The sequence below is a fragment of the Emydura macquarii genome, unplaced genomic scaffold, assembly GCF_026122565.2.
Source record: "Emydura macquarii macquarii isolate MOO-44397 ecotype Brisbane River unplaced genomic scaffold, CSIRO-AGI_Emac_v2 contig_3470, whole genome shotgun sequence".
Lineage (NCBI taxonomy): Eukaryota > Metazoa > Chordata > Testudines > Chelidae > Emydura > Emydura macquarii.
In genome coordinates this window covers 8,370,816-8,396,766 of record NW_027133607.1, presented here as the reverse complement: position 1 = coordinate 8,396,766, position 25,951 = coordinate 8,370,816, and the positions used below count along the sequence as shown (strand labels likewise).

Below are 25,951 nucleotides of genomic sequence, written 5' to 3'. Positions count from 1 at the left end.
TGATTAGGGGGCTGGAGCACAGGACTTATGAGGAGAGGCTGAGGGAACTGGGCTTGTTTAGTCTGCAAAAGAGAAGAGTGAGGGGGGATTTGATAGCGGCTTTTAACTACCTGAAAGGGGGTTCCAGGGAGGATGGGGCTAGGCTGTTCTCGGTGGTGGCAGATGACAGAACAAGGAGCAACGGTCTCAAGTTGCAGGGCGGGAGGTCTAGGTTGGACATTAGGAAAAAGTTTTTTACTAGGAGGGTGGTGAAGCACTGGAATGGGTTACCTAGGGAGGTGGTGGAATCTCCATCCTTAGAGGTTTTTAAGCTGAGGCTTGACAAAGCCCTGGTTGGGATGATATAGCTGAGGTTGGTCCTGCTTTGAGCGGGGGGTTGGACTAGATGACCTCCTGAGGTCCCTTCCAACTCCAATATTCTATGATTCTATGATACATTAAATAGCTGCAATCATATTTTCTGCACTTCACATTCTTCACTCCTTCATTCTGTGAAGTACTTGGTCGAGCTCCCTTTAAAAATGTATCTGTTGCACAAGAAGACCTCGCTGAAAAGTGTGCATACAGTACAATTTGCTAGCTGCGAAGAACATCAGCACTGCCTGGAGAGGAAGCAACAGAGAGCCCAGGGCAAAATGTAAGAAGTGGGTCCCAAGGGAAGGCGCAAGTGATGGTCTCTGGGGGTGGAGCCAGCAGTTAACATTGATCCACAGGCTGGGTAGCCTTCTGTGGGGAGTCAGGGGGTGAGAATGGTGCTCCCTTCCCAGCCCCACTGTGCAGGGCTGAAGCCTGAGATGGAGCCCCGCTGCCCGGGGCTGACAGCCCGAGCTGTTGTGACCCCCTCCCAAACCCTTTATGTGACCCACCACCCAGGTTGAAAAACACTGGTCTAGACAACACTTAGTCCTGCCACAGTGCAGAGGATGGGATCAGAAGACCTATCAAGGTCTCTTTCTGTCCTATGTTCCTATGATTCTACGCCTAGGACACAGAGCAGCAGCTGCAGCCTGCATTCCCAAGTGCAGAAAGCTGTTGCCAGCAGGAAGATGCACATGTTTTTAGACGTTGTGGTCAGGCCACATTCCTTCAGACACCTCTGATACTATAATATAGTTTTAGAAAGAAAATGTTGGAAAATAAGTCTTTACAGCCTGATGATGTTACTCCCACTAACGTCAGGGACAAGAAGATTCCCTACGACTTCAGTGCAGTCCTTGTTTGCAATACTGTTGAGTTTGTCCCCAATCTCTCCAAACAGTATGTATACATAGTGCAGATAGCTGAATTCATGGTACCTGCGGAACAAAAATTAACTGCATTCCCAATGGAAAGAGCTGCAGCAGCAGACAGTTCGTGCAAAGGCTGGCTTGCTCATGCAAAGAGCTGCAGCGGCCGCAGAATGCATGAAAAAGCCTGTATGCCTAGTACAAAGAAATTGCTACTGCACAACACGCACAAAGACCTGCAACCGTGGAGAGATGTCTGCACGCTCCATTCCAAGAACTACAGCCAAGGAGGGATGTCAGCAGGCCCAGTGCAAAAAACGGCAGCTTCTAAGGGATGCATGCAAAGGATTGCAGGCCTAGTGCAAAGACCTGCAGCAGGAGAGAGATGCAGAAAAAGGTCTGCGGGCCCAGCGCGAGGAGCTGTACCCGCACCCGCAGCGCACATTCCCAGGACAAACAGCTGTTTATTACCAGCTGCATCGGAGGACGCTGCCTGGCGCCTCTTGCAATCAGAGACGCAGAAGCCCGCGCAGCACCCCCACCCCCCACCGGGTGTCGCTGGCGCCTGGCTTTGGTTATGGGACTTTCTAGCCATGCCGGGGAGGCTCTATGGAACAAACCGGCTGCCGGATCTGGGGTCGCGCCTGCGCACTCCGGCTCCCAGCCCGTCCCGCGAGCAGCATGGAGCGCGCGTGCCGCCCCCACCCCTGAGCCCAGGTAACGGCCAGCGGTGAGGGGCGCGCGCCCGCTCAGGAGCCCCGCAGCGGGAACGAGGCTCCGCCCACCTGGGGGGGAGGGGCTGTGTCCTGGGGCGGGGCGACTGGGGGGCGCCGCCCGGGGGGCGGGGTTTTGTGTTTACTGAGGGGGTGGGGCTGTGCCCCCTGTGAAGGGGATATGGGGCTGGGGGAGATGCTCTGCCCCAGTGGGGGTGGGGCTGTGCCCCCTGGAGGCGATGGGGGCGGGGCTGTGCCCCCTGTGAAGGGGATATGGGGCTGGGGGAGATGCTCTGCTCCTGTGGAGGTGGGGCTGTGCCCCCTGGAGGCGATGGGGGGGCTGTGCCCCTTGGGAAGGGGACGTGGAAGCTGGAGGGGGCGTGCTGCTTCCTAGAAGGGGCAGGATATGGGGCTGGGGGAGATGCTCTGCCCCTGTGGAGGGGGCTGTGTCCTCTGGAGGGGATGCATGGGGGTCTGTGCCCCTGCCCCAGAGGTGGGGGTGGGGCCCTGGTGTGGTGGGTGAGGCGTTGCTGCATCCCGAACTGTTCTCCCAGCGTTTTGTTTTCCTCACTGACTCAATGCTGAGCCCTTCTCCTTGCAGAGAATTATCTGCTGGGACGTGTCATGAAGCCCTCCGCGCGGAGGACTGGGGACCGGGGACTAGTCGTTAGTTAATGCTGTCATTGCACGGTCACACTTCACTAAGGGACTCCCGCAGCCTGGGGCTCTCTCTGGTGGCCTCTCTGACTCTGGGCGGCTCTGCTTTGGGGTCTGTGTAAAATTCACTATTGATGCTGCTTGTTCGCATTTTTAAGACACTTGTGTAGACTCTGCTGAACGCATGTGACAGAGGAACATCATGAAAGGCCAAGACTCGTGCTGGGGGCTGAGGGTGCTGTGGCTGACAGTATACGAGAACGTGTGGGCATAACGAAATTTAGATATCATTGTGACTATAGTCTTTCAGAGCTTAAAATTTACAACCCTAACTTCTGCCATAAGAAAAAGCAGCCTACAGAAATTTGTTAGTCATTTTTGAGGAGTAATTTGATACTGTACTGTTCGCTTTAAAATAATCCAATGGATTATTTTAAATAGATGTAAGCAATTTATTGTTCTGTTTGGTGATACAACCTTACATAGGGATGATTTTCTTTTGCTCAGTAGACCAGCAACATAACAATACTGACTAGTTTTAGCATTTTGTTGATGGTTTAAATAAAAAGAGCAAAATTACATTTCCCTTTGTGTCCCGTATTTGATGTGCTGCACTTTGGGCAGTCTTAAGTGATAGAAAACAGCCCGTTTTGCTTTACACTTAAATGCACATGAATGGTGCAAAGGAAGCTTCTGCAAAACTCCCATGATCCCAGAAAGCCTGTAGGGGAAAGTCCTGTTGCAAGCCCTACACCTGCAGTTGTTTGCTTGCTTTATTTCACAATGGCAGTTGCTAGGCTGTGCAGTAATAAAAATGAAATAACAAGGGATATTGCAGGTCAACATTGAGATGCTTTGGAAGAACTGTATATGTGAGATCCCAGGTATGAATAGCAGGGGCTGCTATCTGATCATTGTTGACGTGCCCTGGTAGAGTTGTGTATGAAGCTGGACTGGAATAACAGGAGATACTGCAAATCACTCTGGATTTAAGTACATTGGCAAAGCTTGGTGGGGGGTGGTCAGGATTTGGAATAACATCAAGTGCTTCAGATTAGGACTGAGGTGCGTGAGTGTGGATTCAGGACTGAAATAACAGTGGCTGGTGCAGGTCAGGGCTGAGGTCCATTGACAATGTGGGTGAACTGGTAAGCAGCAAAACTAGAATAGCAAAAGGTGTTGCTAGTCAGAACAACAATTGTTCTTGGTGCATTTCTTTTCTGTGTTTCGGTGTGCTGTCTGGGTGAAATCCAAAACTGAGGATGGGGCTCAGCACCTTTGTGAGTGACATGATTAAGAGGATTTTCATTAAGTGGTGTGTATGTGTGAATTTTGTTTAGTTCTCATGCCAGTGCTGGCTGGAGGCAGACATAGGGATAAAATTCATTAATGGCACTTTCCATTTGTTAAAATTCCAAAGCATATACATAATTTCAAGGGATATCTATAGAATTTCTGCAAATATACAAAACACAATATAGATGATGGTACAAAGAGTGTAATGCTGCTCCTATTGAAATAAAATTCCCATTGATTTGAGAATAATCAGAAATGCAGAGATTTGAGTAACTGACAAAATTGAATGATTCACAGCCTAGTGTGTGAATTAAATGCTTGGGGAAGCTGATGGCTTGACAGTCCTGGCAGTCTTTTCTCTATCCCCAGAATAAGTACAGTTGTGGTGCAAGCTTGCCCAGCACCATCCCACGTGTGTGCCTCAAACATGTGATTTGGAGGCACCAATGATTATGGGACAAAGTAATCTCTATGGCCCATTGAGTCCCTGGTCTCTAGGCTAAGATTGGCACTTACCTGGTTGGTGGATGTTGTAAGGTGGTGATGTTATGTGGACATTTGACCATTAGGAACTGGACTGATGCACCAAACTCATTTCACATCGGTTACCTGAGATATAAAGCACAGAGATGAGGATAATGTAAATGCCCGAAAGAATATCAGTCGGGCAACAAATGATGGCTTTTAATTGTTGCCAACCTGAGCTGGATTTGAATTGGCAACGTAGCCTGCATCTGCATTAGCATTTATGGGAAATCTCAAGCCATTGCACTGGTGGATTGCATTGGTGTTAGTTCAGCTGTGGGAAACTTCCTGAAAAATGCTAGTGAGTCCAGGCTGACACTGTAAGTAGCTGACAGTATTGGTCGTAAGGGGTTGCTTGAGAATGAAGGCCCATTTCTTCAATACCCTCAGTGTTGAGTGTGACTTTCAGGATTTGACCCAGACTCAGATTTTCTGTAGGAGTGGATTATATCACCACTTGATTAGTAGGCCCATATGCTATTTATTTAGTCTGGAGAAATCTTATTTTGATATCAGCAAACAATCTAGATAGCCAACCTCCCTATATGCATTACAAATCTATTGTAGTAGTGACACACAAGAATTGTTGGTGTGGGAGGTTAAAATAAACTTGGGTGTGCTAGAAGATTACACAATACAATTTACAAATGATTCAGCGTCTTGTAACTTGTAACCGTGCAGTATCTAGTTAACCACTCCAGCCATTGTGAACCTTCTTGCTTTGTCTAGCACAGGGCTCTTTGTGATCACTGCAGTAACAGTGCATCGTGGGTACTTATCTTGCACTTCCCAGTACAGCTCCCTAAAGCAGGGGTTTATCATAGTAACAATCCACAATTAGAGAGAGATCGTACCAAACATTTGTTAAATTGTGAACTTTATAAAGTGGCAGATACTGTGTAAAATATAGGGGCATGCCGTCAGTAGCACATAAATACACGTTATCTTCCCTATAATAACCACCTTTGTCCTAGCTTCCCCTTTACTTTTATAGCGCTACCCAGATAGGCAGTAACCCTTTACATGCCACAGTGCCCTTTATACTTTGTCTCACACAGTACGCATTTGCCACAGCAAAATCTTCTAGCATAAAGAAGGCTACTGATGAATTGGTGAATTTTTATCACTTCATGGATGTGAAAATCCTGTGAAGTACAGAACTGCATTACTGATCAGTAAAAGGACTGTATAAACTCTGTATAACTGTATAACCAATGCCACAGTCTGGCCTTGTGGTTATTACAAACCTGCTTAGTTTTGGTTTGAGTTGTGATGCCCTTACTTGTAGTTTTGTGGAAGCTTCAGTTTTAACAACAGCAGAAGGAAAGGTTTCAAGACTAGTATGGCTTGGTATCTTGAGAAGGCGAAAAACAGACCCTGATGGAAAGATGTGGTTTGAAGATCACTTTCCTGTTGAACGTTGGGTAATCAGAGCTTTCAGACTAAACCAATGGAGTGTGTCACAATGAGGCAGACCCAGGAGGCTTGATGCAACTGTGCAGTCTTTCAGATGGGCCGAACGTGCTGTGTTTGCTCATTCTGCGTTTGTTTTCCCCTGCAGGATGAAAGAGTGGTGGATTCAGGTGGGGCTGCTGATTGTACCGCTCTTTGCTGTCTACCTGCACATCCCTCCTCCTAAGCTGTCCCCGGCCCTTCGCTCATGGAGGTCGTCAGGAAGGTACTTCATGTACAAGAACCAGAACATCTTTTACAGAGGTGAGGTGACAGAGGAGCTGTGTATCCACTGCATCATGGAGCTTTCTGCGGCACTGAGGTGATCCTCTGGTCCTCAGCCTGCGGGTGCCAGACTAGCAGGCAGACCTCTGCACTGTGAATGAGAAATGCCTAGCTGCAGCTGCTGGGCCTTCACTGCCCTCCTCCACGGGGTGCTACAAACTGCTTCTCTCTCCAGTCTGTGCAACTGGGCAATGCTAGAGAGAAGCCTTGAAAGCACTAGGAGGAAAGGTGGGGAAGAAACATACGGAAGCTAGTGGCCTGGCACAGAGTGGAGATCCCCTTCAAGACATACATAGAGAAGAACGGTGAGGGAGGGAGACACTGAGGAATTTAGGGGGGAGTGAGGACAAAGGCGTGCTGGGAAAGAGCTTGAGAATCAGGGAGAACATAGCCGCTGGGAGATGGGGAGCAAAAAATAAAGAAAATGAGAAGAACAGAAAGGTTTAAAATAAATACAGAGAAAAATAAAAGTGGGGCATGGAGAAGGATAGACTGACCGGAGACAGGATGGACAGAAGCAGATGTGATGGGAACATTTGTACAGGGGTATGGCCTAAAGGGACATGCAGGTGCCAATCCATTGTGAGAGGGGAGCTAAAATGAGATTGGCGCTATGGCAATGATTGAATAGAGGATGAGGGGAGTCCTTGCCTAGCTTTTCAGGTGTATTCTCTCCACACTAGACTGAAATGGAGCTGTCCTTAAATTAAGTGGCAAATGTAGGTCAGTTAATTAACTTCTGGGGGAATGGACCAATGGATCTAGGACCAGGGTGAGTATCATTATTAAACATTTATATTGTGGTAGTTCCTAAAGGCCACAAGCAGGTTGGGCTTTGTGAAGTGTGACAAGATCTAGTTACTCCCCCCTTTAGGTCCTGTGGGAGCAGATGCTAAGGGTTCTGGGTGCATCTGATAGCCTGGTTATGGGTAGCTGAGGGCAGGATAATAGTAAGAAAAAGTTGAGAACCCCTGCTACGCGGGCTTTTAGACAGAGTGGCACATTGCCTGCACTTTTTGTGCTCAGAGAGATTTTTGGAGCCATGATTAAGCTCTGCTGGAAAAAAATCCCAGTTCAAAATATGTAACTTGTGTCTGCAGCTAAACAATCCTGTGCTTTTATCCCCTCATATTTAATAAACTAAGTTGGGACTGTAATTGCAGCAGACATGTCTCAGGAACAGCTGGGTCCTGCAGGAACTGGAAGTGGTGGGTTTATTCAAATAGCACACTTGCCTTTCTGGGCATTTGGTGTTAGTCAGCACTGTGTAGCTGGAGTTGCTGTCATTTAGTATGAGAAATAAAACTGATGTCCTAAGATCCCACAAATCGCTTCTCAAGAGCTGGGTGTTACCTCCTGTGATGTGGCCAAATTCCAGTTTTCAGTACAGATGCACACAATATACTTATTCCCCAGGTCTTCCCGGGACCACAGTTTCAGTTGGGAGAAGTATTTTTTTCACGTCCTGTCCTAAACCTGCTGCTGTGTGCTGTGAAACAGCTGTCATATTTTGCCCCAGAGATGGCTGCATTGGAATGTCTGATTCCTAGTTTCCCTAATTGTTTAAAATGTATGTTGTGCTCCGGGATCATTCAGAATGAAAGGTGCTATGTAAATGTGAGGTCACTCTCATTGCTCCCAAGTTGCTGTGTACCTAGATTGGTTTGATAGCCTAATGTTGAGAGCCTCCACATGGTGCCGTTACACCAACAATGTAAACTCTCTCCTCTGAGAGGGGCCTCTGTCCAGTGTTTAAGGAACAAAAGCCCTAGTAACAGGTTTTTGTGCAAGCTGAGAAGTCTCCGAAAGGCGAAGTCTCTGGGTTTTATTTTGTGTGTTAGGTTCTAAGAATGGTTACTGTGAAGGGGCCTTTGTGGCTGGAGATATCTGATGTTTTGTTTTTGTTTTTTTAGTGTTCAGAAACCAACAAGACTCTTATCGGGAGCCTGGTTGATGTTGGTGGTGGGCCCCTGATACTTTATCCTGTACAGCTATTTTAAAGACTAAAGATAAAGTGTCCTTGGAGTGGCAGTGCGCCTTGCTGATGTCTTGTTCTCTCCTCAGATTCATCAGGGGCGCTCGGCAATTCTGATATTGTGGTTCTCTTACACGGCTTCCCAACTTCCAGCTATGATTGGTACAAGGTGAGAGGACCAAGCAAGCACAGAGTGTGGACTGTGTGAGTAAAATCGGTGATTCTCACTTCCTAGAGGATTCCCCTCTGGTTTCCAGGGGAAGGAAGGAGTAAATGAGCCTGTCTATCTGGTGAATCATGGAGGAGAGATCAATGAATAACAGGGCTTCCCTAATTTGTGGCAGCATTCTTGTTTCGTTTCCCCCCCGCCCACTTCACTATTTTTTATCATAGCCAACTTATGAGCACCAGAGATTTTTGCTCTTGGTTGAAACTTGGCACAATTTGTTTTAAAAGTGTGGCCAAGTCATCCCCTACAAGACCTACATATAACCTTATTTCCTCCTTCCTATGTTTCTGCTGTCCCTTCCCCTCCCTGAATTCTTCCCAGTTCTCTCTCCTCATCCCTCCTTCATCTTACACTTTTTCATGCCTTCTTTAATGCTGCCCCGTGTGCCTGGAACACTCCGTTCTCGTTTGCCGAGTATCCCATCCCCCCTTCAGTTCTCTCCTTCAGACTCACCTTCAAGCCATCCCTTCTGCTCATTATTAATCCCTCAGTCCTTCCTCTTCTAAGATTTTATCCTATGATCATTTTGGTTGGGTGTTCTCTGGGGCAAGAAACTTGTCATTATACTTGTAAAGCACGGTGTCAGTTTCCAGTGCTATGAAGTTTGGTGGTAAGAAGTGTGGCATTCCTGGGACCAGATGCTGGATTTTGTAAGCTCCAAGGGGAACAAAAATCATCTCTAGCTACACAGTGATTCCAAGATGATGGGGGCAGCTTCTCCCAATTGACCTATGTGAATATTGGTCTATTTCTTTTAAAAATAACTGTATAAAGACCTCTGACTGGGAGGAACAGCTGTCCTCTCCAAATATGAGTCCTTTTGAATATTTACATTTTTTGGGAACAGGGGCACCATCCTTGTAATGGAGGAGAAGGGGGGACTTCCCTGTTGAATGATCATGGTGTCATTTGACAGGTTCTGATGGCAATTCCCATACAGTACACCTGGCCGGAGGATATAGCTACAGAACTGGGTCTTATGTTGGATAGAAATGCAAACCAGAGGGGAACCTCGGAACCAATGTCGCCTTTGCAGAGAGAAACCCCACTATGGTGCATGGGGGAAATAAGGCTTTAGAAGAGTTGTTAGCTTTTGCTTTCATGAATGTACTGGTTATCATGATAACTCAAATCTACTGCAGTTCAATTTATATTTGCAGCGTGGGTGTCTGGGAAGAGCTTTAAGAAATTACAATGTAGAACTATCCATCTTGGTGAGTAGGCTACGGAGACATGAGCGTAGCTGCTCTTATGATTTCCTCTCTTTCTCTTACAGATTTGGGAAGGGCTGACCGAGCGATTTCACAGGGTGATTGCTCTGGATTTTGTAGGATTCGGTTTTAGTGACAAGCCTGTAAGTGATCCTGACAGATCCTTTTGGAAAAGGAATTGCATGACCTAAGTGTATTCAGACCAGTGGCATCACACATGCACATGCCTAGAAAGATGGATTTTATTTACTATGGATTTTGATTAAATCTGTTCATGTCCCAGTTTGCTTTCTGTCTTTATCTATTTACATTTTTTTCAAGATGCAGTGTTGTTATAACTATGTTGGTCCCAGGATATTGGAGACACAAGGTGGGTGAGATAATATCTTTTATGGTCCAACTTCTGTTGGTGAGAAAGACAAGCTTTCAAGTTTAAGAGCTCTCTGTACACATGAAAACTTGTCTTTCACCAACGGAAGTTGGTTCAATAAAAGCTATTACCTCACTCACTGTGTCCCTAATCTTTTTCTATGACAGAAATAAAAATACAATTGTTAGAATGCGATTGGTGTCAGAATCAAACATCAGAAATGGGACATGACGCAGTGTTCTCTAAAGTGACCACACTCCATTGGAATGTTGGCTCACCTCTGTAGAACAGTTTTGCTTCACTTGCCACGTTAGGCAGCTCTGAAGCAGTTAAAAAGCTGGCTAAGGGTTACTAGGTTGTGGTTACGCTAGTATAGTTGTAATCTTGCAAATAAATCACTGAGTTAGTTTGATAGTACTTAGCTCTTCATTTTCAAAGAGCTTTAAACACACTAGCTAATCATCACAGACCCTCTGTGAGGTGAGTTTCATTATCTCCACTTTACAGATGGGGAAACTGAGGCACGTGGTGGTAAAACGACTTGCCCAAGGTCACACAGTAAATCAGCAGGAGCCTGGACTAGAATCTGAGTTGTTGGCTGTCAGTCGTGGGCTTGTACCGTGCTTCTGCATTTGTCCATGAACACTTGTATTTAGGTGTCTCCAGGTATTGAAGTTGGTTGGACTGGAACTGCCAGGTGGGCTTTTCAGAAGAACCTGCATGGTGATATTCCAGTTCTGTGTAACTAACTGGAAAGACGTGTATGACATTGTTCTCACTGGAGTGCTCTGTTGCTTTGTTTTTAAAACAGAGGCCCCATCGCTATTCCATTTTTGAGCAGGCCAACATCGTTGAGGGGCTGCTGGGACACCTGGGTCTCCGAAATCAGAGGATCAACCTCCTATCTCATGACTATGGAGACACAGTTGCACAGGAACTGCTCCACAGGTCACTGGAAGCACTAAAGCTCTGAATGTTCTTCGTCATCCTCCTAAGGTTTAATTCCCTGAAGCAAAATAAAAGCAACGTCCCCTCTTTCCCCATCCTATGCCTGAGATTGAGGGTGACGGCAGGAGTCGGCAGTGGGATACCATGCTGAGGGATGTAGTAGTATAAGAACCTAGGTAGATAGATGGAGGGAAGCTGATATGCCACCACCATTGACTTCAATGGGAGCTGCGTACACAGATACAGTGGAGGAGTCTTGTCTAGCCAACTCCAAAACTAGATGCACAACAATTTTCTTTGCCCTTGAGGCTTGTCAAGGATATGAAGATTGAACAAGGCAAAACTTTACAAGCCAAGAGCATCATCTGTCACCCTTGACCAGGGTCTGTGTGAAACCACATGGGATGGTTATTCAGAGATGGAAGGACTCTGCCTAGGTTAACACTTTTTTCCCCACTTTTTTTATCAGCAGCTGATGATACTTTGCCTTTAACCTTCTCATCTCAGAGTACATGGCAAACATTAAGGACTTGGCCTTGCAGACCCCCTGTGAGGGAGGGAGCGGAGAATGCCCATTTTATAGATGGGGGAAATTGAACCAAAGAGTGGCTGAGGGATTTGTCTGAGGGCAAGTCACTGGTAGAAGAAGAGTCAGTACCTAGATTTCTTAATGTGCGTCCCTTGTTCTAATCACTGGATCAGGCTCTCTGTAGTTGGGAAGTGCTGCAAAGTGCAAACTTCTACACAGAACTCCTTAACATGTGGTGGTGAAGAATTTCTAGCTAATGGGTACATGTCAGATGTATAAATGTGTGCATTGTATTGGCTTTTAAGAAGATTTTTAACATTATTTATTGCTTACTAAGTACAAAGAACTTAGCATGTTGCTCCCAATTATAACCAGTTAATGTCATGAGTGGGTTAGGGCGGGTGCCAAGCACAGCTGACTTTAACTAGTTCAAATTTATTCAGCAAATGTAACATCCGGTAATGCAAATCTAGTGTGCCTATTTTCTGTATCCCTCATGAGATCCAGGGGGAGAGGCTTTTCCTCAAGGTTGCTGAGACTGTTTCATAAAGCATGCATTAGAGAAAGTCCTGTTTGCTCTGATTATTGCCATGTGAATGAGTTGTGCAGTGAAGGAGAGCAGTAGTGGGTACTTTGACACTGTTCCTACTCTACTTTTGAAATCACGGCTCATGGGTTACTTTGCCTCCTGGATTATGTTTTCATAAATAGTGATAGTCCTGGAGACTGTTAGTCAGTCACTTCTTGGAATTGCCTGAGAATCGCTTCAGTTTAATTCAGCCTTGTCTTTTGTTCTCTGCCTCCAGGTATGAACACAATAAAACTGGATGTGTCATGATCAATAGCCTCTGTTTATCTAATGGAGGTAACTGTTTTTCTTAGAGTAACATTATCTATGTGAAATGAATTGGTGGGTCTCGGTCCACTTCTCTCTGCTCGGTGCCTATGTCACCAGTGGGGCTAACTGCCCTCTTTGTTGGTAGTCTCATCACAGTGCCAAGGCGTGAATGGGTAATAGAGAGTGAACTCCCCTCTTACCTGTAGAGTGGGTCCGTCCAGGGCAGGGTGAGGCACACTGGTGGAGCAGTATGGGGAAGCTTTCGTTGCTCTCTCTCTTGTCTACAGATTAGTGGAAGGCTTCAGTCTTCGGGGCTGTCGGTGCAGCACCTTTCACAGCACTAAAATTCACTCTGAAGTAGGGGAGAGGGAGGGGAAGGCGGGTTTGGAACACAGGAAGGCTGATTAAATTGGACCACAGATACTTCTCCCTCAGTTGTTTCATAGTAGCCGATTGTCTAATCCCGTGAATGCAGCCTGTCAGGGCAGACGGTCTTTACTGTGGTATATTTAGGAATGGTGAGGCCACTGAGTAAGAATTTCTTCCCTTCTTAATTACTTGGTTTTTGGCCACTCTTTCTCAAAGTAGGAGCCTGTCCTGATCTGATTGATTCAGTGCCGTGATGACATTTGTACTCTAACAGTGGCATCTCCTCCGCTCTGCCATGCACAAAAATAAATTCTATTGAGAGGCCTTTTAAAAAAAAAAAAAAAAAGACTCACCATTCCCATTCAAGATATTGGTATCTGGCTGTCAGCAACCGCATTCACTGAGGCTGTGCAGGTGGGGGGAGGGCAGAAGAGGGAGTCTAGGAAATATCAGAGCAAAACTGTAACTGCAATGTCTCTTTTCTGAAACACTTTCAGGTATTTTCCCAGAAACTCATTACCCCCGGTTCACTCAGAAGGTGAGCTGCTTAGGTCTCTAGTTTTATGAAATCTTGATTCAAGTATCAAGAATAAAGCTTCTAGGCATGCCATTTTTTTTGTCCTAGAATGTATCTTTCTTTTTCAGCTACTGTACATTTGTTGGCTTACTTTAAATTACTGCCTGTAAATGTTTAGGTGCAGTTAAGTTATTCAGAGAACAAGAGTTGTTAAATATTCTGTTTCACTGAACCACCTGGTGCGTGTTCGGGTGGAATAGCTATTAGAAACAATGAGGTTGTGCAGGAACTGAGGGTGCTTTTCCCTCTGACTGCCCAGAGCCAGTGGTCTCATCTGGTGGCGGTGGCTGCTGTGCTGCTGGAGAAGCAGTATTTCAGATGAGTCAGAAAACTGATGGCCACAACTGGTCAAGATCTCAAAGATCCCCCAGTGCCTTTCATAAAAGCAGGTTTGTTAACCCTGTCATCCTGCTCCAGTTTGGATAATTACATGCTGCCTGACCAAATTCACCCCATCACTTCATTTGGAAAAGGCATCCTTTGCTGCATGTTCTAACCTGCTGAACAGAGTTGCAGTTTAAACTAAGCTTCCATTTAAAAGAAGTCTTATGCACCAAAAGTGTGCGCGGCATCTCCAAGACCTACTAGCCCTCAGGGGTGCGAACATACCTTCCAAATAGGAATCAGTGCTAGCTGATCCAGTGCTGTTTACCCAAGTCAGGTTACAGTCTGTTCTTGTGTTTCTGCTGCTGCTCATCATGAAGACTGAGCAGAACCATGCCAACTTTCACTGCTGTTATTGGGAAGCCATTGTGTCAAGTTTTGGGCACCACACTTTAGGAAACTGATAGAAATCAGGTCAGTTTCATGCTGCTGTTGCTTTTGCAAAGCTGTGAGCAGCAGCAGAGGCTGGCAGTGGAATTCACTGAGGACCCAAAAATGAGGCTGGAGGAAAGGTTAGAGAAACAGATGTACTCCCTGTTGTAACAGCCAGACAGCAGGGGGAGAGGTAAAAATAGTGGACACCTTCACTCTGCAGTAACTAGCAGGTTCTGGGGTGGGAGTCTGGGAACGGAACGGAAATGCTCCTTCTCCATACAATAATAAGGGAGGGACTTGGAAGGGGAAAGGGATTCAGATTTATCAGACACCTACTGTTCAAATGCTGATGTGAAAGATGGAGCCTCTGGTAGGAATCCCAGCACCTTTCCCATTCTCATTAGTGACAGGTGAGCTGCACATTCCAGCAAGGCTGCCTATGCTTCCCTGACACCTTCTCCAAACAAAAAAAAAATCTTAGTGGCTTCTGGTTATTCGGTGGCTAGTCATTTTCTCAAGTCTTGGTCTTAGTGTCTTTGATCTGAAGTTCGTGTGGCTTAAAAAGATCAGTGGCTGAAGCTGCTTTGGTGCAGTATGTTAATAACTTTGAAAAATCTAGTGGTAATAATGGATTTACTTCAGTGATTGTGGAGAAAAGACTATTCTGTACAATGCTGGGTTATGGTGGCCTGGTAGCTCCATAGGAGAGGCCCTCTGAACAAGCAAGGAGTTGTTCCTGTCTATATGGTATTGAGTAGTATTTTTATCCTTTCTTCTGCCAAAGATTCTCAAGGATGGTGGCCTACTGTCCCCTGTCATCACCCGGCTAATGAACTACTACTTCTTCTCAAGAGGGTGAGTTGGTGTTCTGAATGCTGCACACATTGTAGGGGACAACCCTGTTGTGACAGATGAATAGACGAGGTAGGAGTATAACCCATGAAACACTTACTTGTGGAAAAGTACTAAGTCATGTCTCCTCGCTAGACTATAGTCACTAGATGGCTTCTTGTTCTCACACGTGAGCATGTTCCATCCAGTAGAGGACAGTAACTCACTTGTAGTTCCATCCAGTTCAAAGGTGGTAGGCAGATGTACCATATTATGCTGAAGATATTCTGAAGTTGAGACAGACTTCACATAGACTCATAGACAATAAGGTCAGAAAAGATTATTATGATCATCTAGTCTGACCTGCACAAAACAGGCCACAACTTCACCCACCCACTCCTGTAATAGACGCATAACCTCAGATTGAGTTATTGAAGTCCTCAAATAATGATTTAAAGACTTCGAGGTACAGAGAATCCACCAGCAACATACCCCATGCTACAGAGGAAGGCGAACCCCTCCAGGGCCTATGTCAATCTGCACTATGGGAAAATTCCTTCCCGACCCCAAATATGGCGATCAGTTAAACCCTGAGCATGTGGGCAAGACTCGCCAGCCAGACCAGAAAGAATTCTCTGTCGTACCTCAGAACCCATCCCATTAAACATCCCATCACAGGCCATTGGGCATATTTACCGCTAGTAATCAAAGATCAGTCAATTGTCACGCTAGGCCGTCCCATCATACCATCCCCTCCATAAACTTATCAAGCTCAGTCTTGAAGCCAGCTAGGTTTCTTGCCCCACTGCTGCCCTTGGAAGGCTGTTCCAGAACTTCACTCCCCTGATGGTTAGAAACTTTTATCTAATTTCAAGTCTAAACTTCCTGATGGCCAGTTTATAGCCATTAGTTCTTGTGTCCACATTGGCGCTGAACTTAAATAACTCCTGCCCCTCCCTGGTGTTTATCCCTCTGATGTGTTTATAGAGAACAGTCATATCTCCCCTCAGCCTTCTTTTGGTTAGGCTTCACAAGCCAGGCTTAGAAGCACTGTTAATGTCTAAATGACCTGTTCCCCTTTCTGACCTGGTGCCTTGTACTTGGTCCCATGACCTTGTCCCAGGGAAGCTAGGAAGATGTGGTCTAGATGCAATTACTATAAACTGGGCGCAAAACTGGTTGAACAACTGTATTCAGAGTCATTATCAAAAGCTTACTGTCAGACTGGGGGGGATATATCTAATGGGGTACTATCGGGGTCCAGTACTATTCAATATTTTCATTGATGACTTAGTTCATGGAGTGGAAAATATACTTATAAAATGTGCAGCTGACACTGAGCTGGGAGGGGTTGCAAGCACTTTCGAGGACAGTATTAGACTTCAAAACGACCTTGACAAATTGGAGAATTGGTCTAAAATCAACAAGATGAAAATCAATAACAATAAATGTAAAGCAGGAAGGAAAAATCAAACGCACAACTACAAAATAGGGAATAACTGTCCAGATAGTAATACTGCTAAAAATATCTATGGGTTTTAGTTCATCACAAACTGAATGAGTCAACAATATGATGCAGTTGCAAAAAACTCATATCATTTTAGGGTGCGTTGACAGGAGTATCGTATGTTAGGGATGCTCTAGGTTTACTTGGTCCTGCCTCACTGCAGGAGGCTGCAGTAGGTGACCTTTCAATGTCCCTTCCAGCCCTTCATTTCTATGATTCTTAAAGGTGCTGCTTGCAAACAAAGAATATAACTCTTTTAAAGACACACCAGTCAGGACTTGGGACAGGAAAAGTAGAGAGGAAGACCCATGATTTCCTCATCTGTAGCCACACAGACTTCTAGTTTAAGCATTAGGGGTGAAACCCTCACCTTCCTGAAGTCAATGGAAGTTTTGCTATTGACTTCATTAGGGCCAGGATTTCACCCTGGGTTCAGAACGTTTAGATCCACTTGATCCCACTGGGATTTGACTTCAGATGCCCCCTTTCTGTGGTGGGTCCCATGCAGTTTACTAGGTTGAGGTTTTTCAGATGTGACCTAAACAAATGAGATTCCCCCAACTCCCAGCACGGATATCCGAGATCCACTGTTGGTTTTCACACGAGCACCATACTACTGTTGGTTTTCCAGCACTGCCTGTGGAACAACAACAACAGAAATTCCTGTCCCCTCCCACAAATAATTAATTGAAATTAAGATAAATATTTCTGTTCATAACAGATGCTATGAAACACCTTTCCTTCTTTACAAGGCTCCTTACTTTGGGATCACTGCTAAATTTGACACTGTCCCTTTAATTTGGGTAATTCGGGGTGCTTCAAGGTTGTGTATTTTACAAATGGATCTTATAATCATTTGACACTTTTGCCCTCAAACTAGTTTTTGTGACTGGTATTAAGTTGCTTCATCTCCTGTGTTTATCCCAGGAGGGGATGCTGTGCTGTAAAAATCCTCATGCCACTCTGAATTTTTTTTCAGGCTTGGGGCAGTCTTTGGTCCATATACGCAGCCTTCAGAGGCGGAGTATTGGGACATGTGGACAGCAGTCCGGACAAATGATGGAAATCTTGTTGTTGACAGGTATGTTGCTCTCTAATTTCTTTGTCTGTTGAAGTCTCATGCCAGCTTGTCCCTGTATTTCCAAACTCAGATCCATGTAGCACTTACTGGTGGTCTGCAGAGAGCTGCCAGGTTGCATAAGAACACAAGAATGGCCATACTAAGTCAGACCAATGGTCCATCTAACCCAGTGTCCTGTCTTCCGACAGCAGTCATGGTCAGATGCTTAATGGGAATAAACAAAACAGCAATTACCGAGTGATCCCGCCCCTGTCGTCCAGTTGCTGCTTCTGGCAGTCAGAGGCTTAGGGATACTTGAAGTATGTTCTACCTACTTGGCACGTGTATTGCAGTATATTCCTGTAATGTCTCTTTAGCATGCAACTTGATTCAACATTTTAACAAGACATTCAGTGCAGAAATCTCTCCTGTAGCATTTTGATTCAATGTCCATTGTACATTTACCTTCCCAGCTGAACATGGTTTTGTCATGGTGTCTGCCTTGCCCATCCCTGCTAGTCTGTGGTGCACCGTGTGTGTCGCTTGCTGGAGAACGGAAGAACCAGACTAACTCGCTAATCATGGCCCAAATAGATTGTCTTCAGTAAATAGTAACTGGCTATACTGCACTTGGTCATTTATAGTAAATCTGGCTGCTTGTAGTAGGATATGAGCCCTGAGGAAATGAGGGTGGTGAAAGAGGATTATTGGGATTGACCCAGATGGCTGCATTATCCAGCTCTACTAAGACCAATTCAGCCCAGACAAGGCAGGAATGGGAGCAGAGTGGGTTTTGTGAGCCAGGTTAATAGCCTGGAAACCCCATTCATATCTCCTGCCCTGTATTTGATCGGTCACTGAGGACTTTCCGTGAGTTCTGGCTGATCACGACGTGAATTTTGCACTCCCTGGCCCTACATGTTTCGTAAACCTAACTAGTGCAGATACCCAGGCTTGGAAGGTCTCTGCAACCAAAACAGCTGGAAACTTTTTTTTTTAAATGCAAGCTTTAGTTCCTGTAGAAAAATGTTGTGGACCTCATAAACAGCACTGCAGCCCTCAGATAGAGGGCCACGGCTCTGTGTAGCTGGCTTCCACTGTGCGGAGCGGCGGAGTATGGAAGTATTTGGAGTTAAGTTGTAACAGTAAGATAGTGAGATCCAAATATTGTGATTATATTTCCTCTCTCACACTCCCTCTCCCTGTGAAAGTGCCTTACTACTGTGTCCTCCTCTGTTGTAAACTGAAACCATATCCTCCCGAGGTGAACAGTGTGCTGTCTGTAATAAGAACACCGGAGTTTTCAGATCTGATTGTCTGCCACTCAGCTTCCAGCAGACTCATTCCTCCATTCAGGCAGTACAAGAATGCCAGCCCACTCGAGTGATCTCATTCCAGACGTTGGAGTCCTGGTTTTGCATTGATGGCTGTAATAGGGCAGTTTAGTTTTTGTTAAAGCCGTCCGGTGGTAACCAACAGCTGTGAGCCCGGTTACTGCCCCAGCCTGCAGCCTGGATGGCAGTTAGCAGGGAGTATGTGCTTCACAGTGGTGAGCAAGCTGCATGTGCAGATACAATAGTTGTCTTATACGTTTAAAAACAGGTTTGCACTTTCATAATGCAGATCTAAAGTATTCCAGCAGGGTGGGTTGGTGTCATTAGCCCCATTTACTGTTGGTATAACTAAGGCCCCAGGTCCAATCCCATGACTTAGTTCCTGGAACGTGCTGCCTTCCATCTTCTGCGCTAAAAGGAAGTAGCTACTACAGTCTATGTAGCCTCTGGGCAGCAATCTTGGCAAGGAAACGAACAGCTTTAAGAGCCCAGGATTTGCCATGCAAGAACACAGCATGGGGCCTGCTAACGTGCTATCCTGTCTCCAGCAATTGTCTTTATCTCTTGCTTCAGAAGTAGACACACTTCAGCTGGCCTCAGATTCTCCCACGAGCCAGTCATTGCACAACTGGTTAGGAATATTATTTGACAGGTGGCTCAGGGATGAAGCAGCAGCCCTGGAGACAGAAGTTCCCTCTTGCGCGGAGAGCTGGTTTCTCCAGCACTGAGGCATGCTCTCTGAGCTGTGTGGAGGAAGCTTGCACCTGTTCTGGGGAAAGATGATTTCAGTCTCCAGGCCTCTGAATCCAGCAGCTTTCGCCAGCACTACAGAATCACTGGGAGAAGTGGAGAGAGGAAAATACTGCTCTTCAGTTGCTGTTTTAAGCAGCCTGTCTCGGTAACTGACAGAGATTCCAGTCTGACTCTGTGTGCTGCTGATGATCTTGGACATGTCTTTACTGATAATCCTTGTTAGACCACTTCTGAAAGTGTAGGCTTAAAATGTCACTTTGTTTGACCAAGCCCTGTCACCTGAGTCACTTGTTCTTTAGTATTTTACAGTATATAAATGAAAGACAGAAGCACAGAGACCGTTGGGTTGGAGCTCTGACATCCACCTCTGTTCCATGTAAGTAGGAAATAGTTTCCTTTCAGTTTTTAGTTTGGGGGAATTCCTTGACCTGTGTCTAATGGGCCTGCAGAGTCCAAGCCTCCAAGCACAGCACTGATGTAAGACCTTTCCATTTTCACACTGGGACCAGCCAGGATTTTAGTCTCATGGGACATCAGAGTGTACGTTTGTCTCCTTGCAGGACATATGTATGTTGTCTACTGCTAGTTGTAGATGTCGTGGCAAAATGGCAGAAGTGAGTTCTTGGAAGGGACTTGAATGAGCCATGGGGATGGTTTGGTGAAGTGGTTTAGTCGCCAGTCGTGTAGAAGAAGGGACAAAGGGAGCATCGAGGGGGCAGCGTTGGTTCAGGGTGGGGAAGGAGCGATAGAGCCTGGACTGTGAGGATAGGGAGATTGAACTTGATACACAGGACAGTGGAGAGCCAATGGCAGGATTGTAGCTAGTGTAATTCTTGTATGAGCTAATTCCTTTGAGGCACCGTGGATCCTACTGTAGATCTCTAAAACCTAGTGGTGTTTGTCCTTGAAAAGCCTAGGCCCTCCTGAAGCTTGGGAGACTCTTCAGGCCCACAGGAAAAAATTGGGTGCGGTTTGGGGTGGAGATGTTAATTTCAAAGGAACCTGCCTTGAAGATAGAGAAGCATCTTCCCACTGTTCATTATTAATGGACTGAGCAGACCCTATAGGGAGAAGCTCCGCTGATCCCCCGAGTTTCCTGTGACTTTAATAGAGGTCAGTCATTTAATCTGTTTAGGCTTGTTACATGGGGAGGGGGAGGGGGAGAGGGAGGAGGGAGTTTGCTGAGACAGTTGCTTAGCTGAGCGTAATGTGTTTTGGGGGAAGGCCAACTCTAAGAAACAGGAGCATTACCATCGCTCTCGCTGCATTCTGCCCATGATTTGTCATTCCCTGCCTTCGGCCGCTCTGCTAAACAGCAGCAGTGTCACCCACCAGCCCTGTGAGATGGCCCCATTGCGGTGGAGGGTGATGAAGAACCTCTCTGAACCCCACCCCCCCTACCTCAGAGGATTTGAGATCCAAGGGGGAAAAGGGCTCAAGCCGTGCAAAGTATAAGGGAGCTGCCCTTGGTGAGAAAAAATGTTTCACTTACAGTTATGGGTGGGCAGCTGAAGCTGCTCAGGGCAAGGTCATCTCTCTTCAAATGGAAATGAAGACTTTACTAGGCTGAGGGCGGCAGGCCTGGGCTGGGTGTAGGGGGTTTGTAGTAGTACTATTACGGTGGGGGAGCTTTATATCAATAACTGCATCCAGTTGCTACGGGCTGTACCCTTACGCAAGTGAGGAATCCCTCGTTACTGTTAATGTGGACACCTTTGTGGATGGAAGCTGTTTGCGTTCTTCCCGTCTGCAGTGCATCTCATCTATGGGCCCCTGGATCCTGTGAATCCATATCCAGAGTTTCTTCAGCTCTACAAGTAAGTCTTACTGCCACAGTTTAGGCATAGCTGGAGATTGATTTTTGATGCAGGGGCTGCTTCACTGAAGTCAGTGGGAGCTGGGGTAGTCTCAGCACTTCTCAAAACACCCTTCATTTAGAAGATGATGTAAGTTTAGAATCCTAACTAACCAGCTGTTTGAAAATGACAGCGTTAGACAGTGGTTCAGTGAATAACCAGCAATAACGGGAAATCTCCCTCTGCTGAAATTTGTAAAGTGAATTTAAATGAATTTGGCAGAATCTCTCAAAGGGAGATGAGTTCCCGTCTGAGATGGATTCAGTTACAGGCAGAGGGTTGGGTCAAACTATAGTCTGCGCAGGATCTTGAATGTGTAAGTGATCTAATGGGTTAGTATTGTTCCAGCCTCCTCCCTGAAAGATGAGACCTTTGCTATACATTGGAGGAGCAGCTCTCTTCCTGGGGTTGTTTCTAGCAATGGAGGGCTTTAGTTGGAATGTCCCTTTAAACAGAGTGAGAGTCCACCACACTGGGATCCATACAGGGTATCATCAAACAATTACATCATGTAGATGAGGGGAACCCCATCCTGAAGAATTTCCTGCACCCACTCTTCTGGCCTTCAAACATCAGAAGCAAGCTCCCCTCAGACTAGGACACACCAACTGAGAGCAGCACCGGGCCTTGCCAGCACTACAGCTGCAAAACCTGCAGACATATCTCCCCTGCTACAATGATCAACACCCCCCCACCCCCTCCCAAACACACTTTAAGATCCATGGGTCTTACACATGCCTGTTAGTCTTCATCCAGTGTGCTAAATGCTCCAATAGCAACAATGTGGGTGAAACCAATCAATCGCTAGTGTTGAGTGAACTCACAGGAAAATAAGACAAACACTTTTCCTAAAGTGATCATTCTATATCTGACCTCTGTACTCAGCCACAAAGGGGACCTGTCCAACACTTAGATGAGCTTAATTTCATAACTTTGCCAGATGCTAAAAATCATGGACTGAACAGAGATACTAGATTTATGGCTGATTAGAACACTCTATAATCCACTAACACCCCCCCCTCCTTTGTTTCCCCCCTTATGGCTGGAGGAGTGTTAAAATAAATACTTTTGCTAAACAATCTGTTCCACTTTGTATGTAGCTGGGACACTGCATTTACTCCCCTTCCTGTTCTTCAGATTGGGTGCCTGCCTCTGTATTGAAGGGGCAGTTAACAGTTGTTCATTCTTTCAACAGGAAAGTGCTTCCCATGTCTACAGTCTCTGTTCTGGATGACCACATTAGCCACTATCCCCAGCTTGAAGATCCTATGGGCTTCCTGAATGCCTACTTGAACTTCATCAACTCCTTCTGAGCAGATGCAGGAGTCTTTCCCTCTCATACAGTAAACACCCCTGAGCCAGAGCATGAGACAGGGTGTAAGGGAAAGACTATTTTATTTCCTGAGATGACTTCTCCCCTGTTCTGTGTAGAGTAATCTTTGGGTATGCTAGACTACTGCATATATGTAAGGAACCCTTTGAATTCTGGGAAGGATTAGCCTAAAGGGAGGCATGAAAACTTGCATGTCCCAGGGAAGCTTCAGGATACTCCCCATAGTTCTGTCCTTGGGCTGACCTTCCCAGGCCAGAGGGAGCAGCTGGGAACTAGTGGTAAGGAAGAATGTGGAGGAGAGGGATGGCACTGCAAATCATGCGTTTCCAAGACTCCTTCCCCCCTGCCATCCCAGGGAGCCAGTATCCCTTTCACAACCACATGCCAATTCGCTTGTTTCCAGAACTGGAAGGGCTGGTCTATATTACCACTTAAGGTGTAAAAAAAGCCACCCCTCAGAGCATGTTAAGTGCTGTCCCCACTAGTGCTATGTCAGCAGGAGAGTCTCCTGCCACCATAGCTTCCACCTCTCAGTAATTATGCTGATGGCACAGCTCTCTCCCTTTGGCACAGAGTCTTCACCAGACACGTGACAGCAGTGCAGTTGTGCCACGGTAGGGCTAGTGTAAACTAGCCCTAAGACCCAAGTAGATATTTCTCTTCTCACAATGCATTTAACTGAGCTACTCTAGAGAAAAGTTTTAGAATGGGCAAATATCACCCCTTATAAAGATGTGAACTAGTAATTGTCAGACATCACTGCCGGGTTCTTTAATCAAAGGACTTGTCTTGTCTACACTAACCATCCTGCTGTAGTTAGGGCAGCAAAACCCCCTTCATCTGAATACAGTTATACTGGCATATGAACATTTATCCTAGAAGAACTGTCTACAGAAGGGCTTTTACTGGCCCAGGATCTCCTCTGCCCAATACAGTTAAACACCAGTGGAACAGTCCTAAAAGACAAGCTTCCTTAACCACCTGCCCCTGTTATTAATATTCAGCTGCATAATGCAATAAGAAGGTGCACATTAAATTGATACTGAAGCGCTACAGTAGCATGTAGTCCTAGAATCAGCCTGAAGCAGAAAGACAAGAGGACTCTAATTGTCGTGTACACGTAGTGGCAGTCTTAGCTTAACAATCCTATCCAAGCAATAACTACCTAACATCACAGGGATTTATAAAGGGTATTAAAAACCAGTTTAAAAAACCCTGAAGCGTTGGCTATGCTGCATACAGAGGCTTTATGTGACCTCATGCTATGGAAAGTAGTATCTGTCCTGAAGAGTTGCACGGCCTCTCCTTAAAAGAGAGTGTTTAACATTTAATACTTAACTCAGTCGTAGGCTAAAGGGGAGAGGGTTCAAAACTGATGTCATTCTTCTAAACTTTACCTCTTTGTTCCAACACAGAGGGGGTGTGGCTTTCACAGACAAACATCACAAAACTGATTGTAAAGCCAAGCTGGTAGGGGGACTGAGGACCACTGCTTTTTGCAACTGACCAGATTTCTAGTTACTAGCATCCCCTCAAGAAAAAGGGTCTTTCCCTACGGGCTGCTTGTGCTGTACTGAACTGAGATTCATCAGTTGTCATCCCAGCAGGCAGAATTCTCCATGTGATTGTACAGTATTGTTTCAGTTGCTATGGCAAGACTTTTAAAGATTCTATTTTATTAGCAACAATTCAACTAAAATGCCACAATTTGAAACTGGAATGATCATGTTTATTTTCTGTTAATAAAAATCTGTTTTGACAAAAGTCAGACTCCAGTTTGTTTTGATCCCCTACCAAGTCTTGTAACTTCCATTCTACTGTAAGCGTCCACAGTTGTCAGTCAGAGAGGAACATAACTGATGACCAGGGTGGGGGCAAGATCCAGCATTAAGTGTATGTTACAGAGACCAGCCAGAGCTGCCATTACTGTCTGCAACATCATACAAAATGATGAATAAAAACTCCATGCAGAAGGAGAGAGAGGACAGATCCTTGAGGTGAAATTTCCAGCTGCAGGTACTAAAAATAGCACCTGACTTAGCCTACAGAGGCCAAGATGACATCTGCAGGTGTTTCATCCTTGCTCCTGACGGTCACTTGCATGGTCACTCCATCTCCTAATGCCAGCCTGGATCTCACCAGCACATCATAGCCCCCTCTGTACACACCTGGGGACAAAAAGCAGGAATTTGCAGAATAGATTAGCAGGGAAGTAGCTCGAGTAGTTACCTTAAGTGACTCAAAGCCTAACCTGTGAACCCAACAGCTGTACACCTGCAGCCCGGCTAATGCAAGAATTAGTTAAAGCGGCAGCCACCTACAGAATGGAGCTTCCAACCAAGTAATAAGATTCAGACAGATACTATCCTTAGAGGCAGCTAACGGCAAATAGATACAGCTTAGGGTGCATGACGCAGTGGATTAAACACAGGGCTAGCACCTAAAGCCCAGGCCACCCCAAAGAGGCAGTGATCATTCCTGGTACATGCCCATAAGCAGAGCTGCTCTGGGTTCCAAGCCACAGCTTAGAGTGGGAAAGGAAGGGCTGTCAGGACTCACTCTAGCCTTTCCTCCTACCACTGTGCCCCTCATAACATTAAGCCAACTGTTGAGAATTAGCCACTTTCCTAAGGGTTAGGTCTCCGTGCACAGAACTATGGATTGTGTTCCAAACTTTATTTAATAGTCACTGTATATTCAAATTCCCACTGGAGTCACTCGGAATAAGAGAATCTGAGCCCTTAGAACTGGATACTATACCATGCTATTAGTTTTAATGCAGTTTTGCAGTTTACTGTTAATAGTAGGATAAGACAATGAGTAGAAATAAGTTTTCTAGAGTCTTTCCAATTCCAGGGATCCCCAACATGTGAGGAATAGGGAGTGCGCTCATCAAATGTAACAGTGCCTGGAGGTTAGGGCAGGTTTTTAGAGAGAAGGTGGCACACTAGGATATTCTGAGAAGTGCTCTGGGGTGTTTTGACCTGCCCTGGAAAGCCACTGGAGATGGGAAGAGAGCTTAGTCTAAGCATCTTGTCTGCAGGTTCGCGCCTTTCACAAAGGGGTTCAATACTCTTCCTGCTGAGAAAAAGCAGCAAGGAGAGAGAGAGGGAAAGGTCTAGGCTTGAGATGCACTTAAAACAGCATCCCATAAAAGCAACGTGCTGTTGTACATCGCTCTGTTATCCATCATTTATCTAGCCATACTATTTGAAATTAGAATCTCTTGGCCTCTCTGGAATTTCAGTTCGAAAGGAATTTACAGTGTAGTAAGTTTGTGTTGAGGGGAAGCATGGAAACAACCCAGCAGTGGTGGAT

General features: G+C 45.8%; 2 protein-coding genes across 7 annotated transcripts in view; one reads left to right on the top strand and one right to left on the bottom strand.

Annotated features, from left to right (window-relative positions):
• The first annotated feature begins 1,875 nt into the window (after window positions 1-1,875).
• On the top strand, window positions 1,876-24,353 carry MEST (mesoderm specific transcript). 6 transcript variants are annotated; one of them, XR_010917435.1, is made up of 13 exons: window positions 1,876-1,943; window positions 5,979-6,133; window positions 8,219-8,298; window positions 9,635-9,712; window positions 10,751-10,887; window positions 12,223-12,281; window positions 13,121-13,161; window positions 14,744-14,814; window positions 17,277-17,378; window positions 19,744-19,820; window positions 21,198-21,261; window positions 22,496-22,677; window positions 24,049-24,353. XR_010917435.1 is itself a non-coding variant. In XM_067534995.1 (12 exons), exons 2-12 carry the CDS (start codon window positions 5,980-5,982, stop codon window positions 22,611-22,613), a joined length of 981 nt encoding a protein of 326 aa, XP_067391096.1. In that variant the 5' UTR covers window positions 1,876-1,943; window position 5,979; the 3' UTR covers window positions 22,614-22,999. The 6 variants fall into 6 exon arrangements, 3 of the variants coding, with proteins under 3 accessions (XP_067391096.1, XP_067391097.1, XP_067391098.1); XR_010917434.1 differs by having other exon boundaries at window positions 22,496-22,743; XR_010917436.1 differs by lacking the exon at window positions 24,049-24,353 and having other exon boundaries at window positions 19,744-20,557; window positions 22,496-22,565.
• COPG2 (COPI coat complex subunit gamma 2) overlaps window positions 24,341-25,951 on the bottom strand; it is a 32,802-nt gene continuing 31,191 nt past the window's right edge. The window contains exon 24 of the mRNA XM_067534994.1: window positions 24,341-24,801. Coding sequence (XP_067391095.1) covers window positions 24,671-24,801 — 131 coding nt within the window. The 3' untranslated portion in view covers window positions 24,341-24,670. The remainder of the gene's footprint in view (window positions 24,802-25,951) is intronic.

Excerpts from the sequence above, each read along its gene's own strand:
- MEST (XM_067534995.1), top strand. The coding sequence starts at position 5,980 with ATGAAAGAGTGGTGGATTCAGGTGGGGCTGCTGATTGTACCGCTCTTT. Across the intron at positions 10,888-12,222 it reads GCACAGGAACTGCTCCACAG|GTATGAACACAATAAAACTG; the intron begins GTCACTGGAAGC and ends CTCTGCCTCCAG. Across the intron at positions 14,815-17,276 it reads TACTACTTCTTCTCAAGAGG|GCTTGGGGCAGTCTTTGGTC; the intron begins GTGAGTTGGTGT and ends ATTTTTTTTCAG.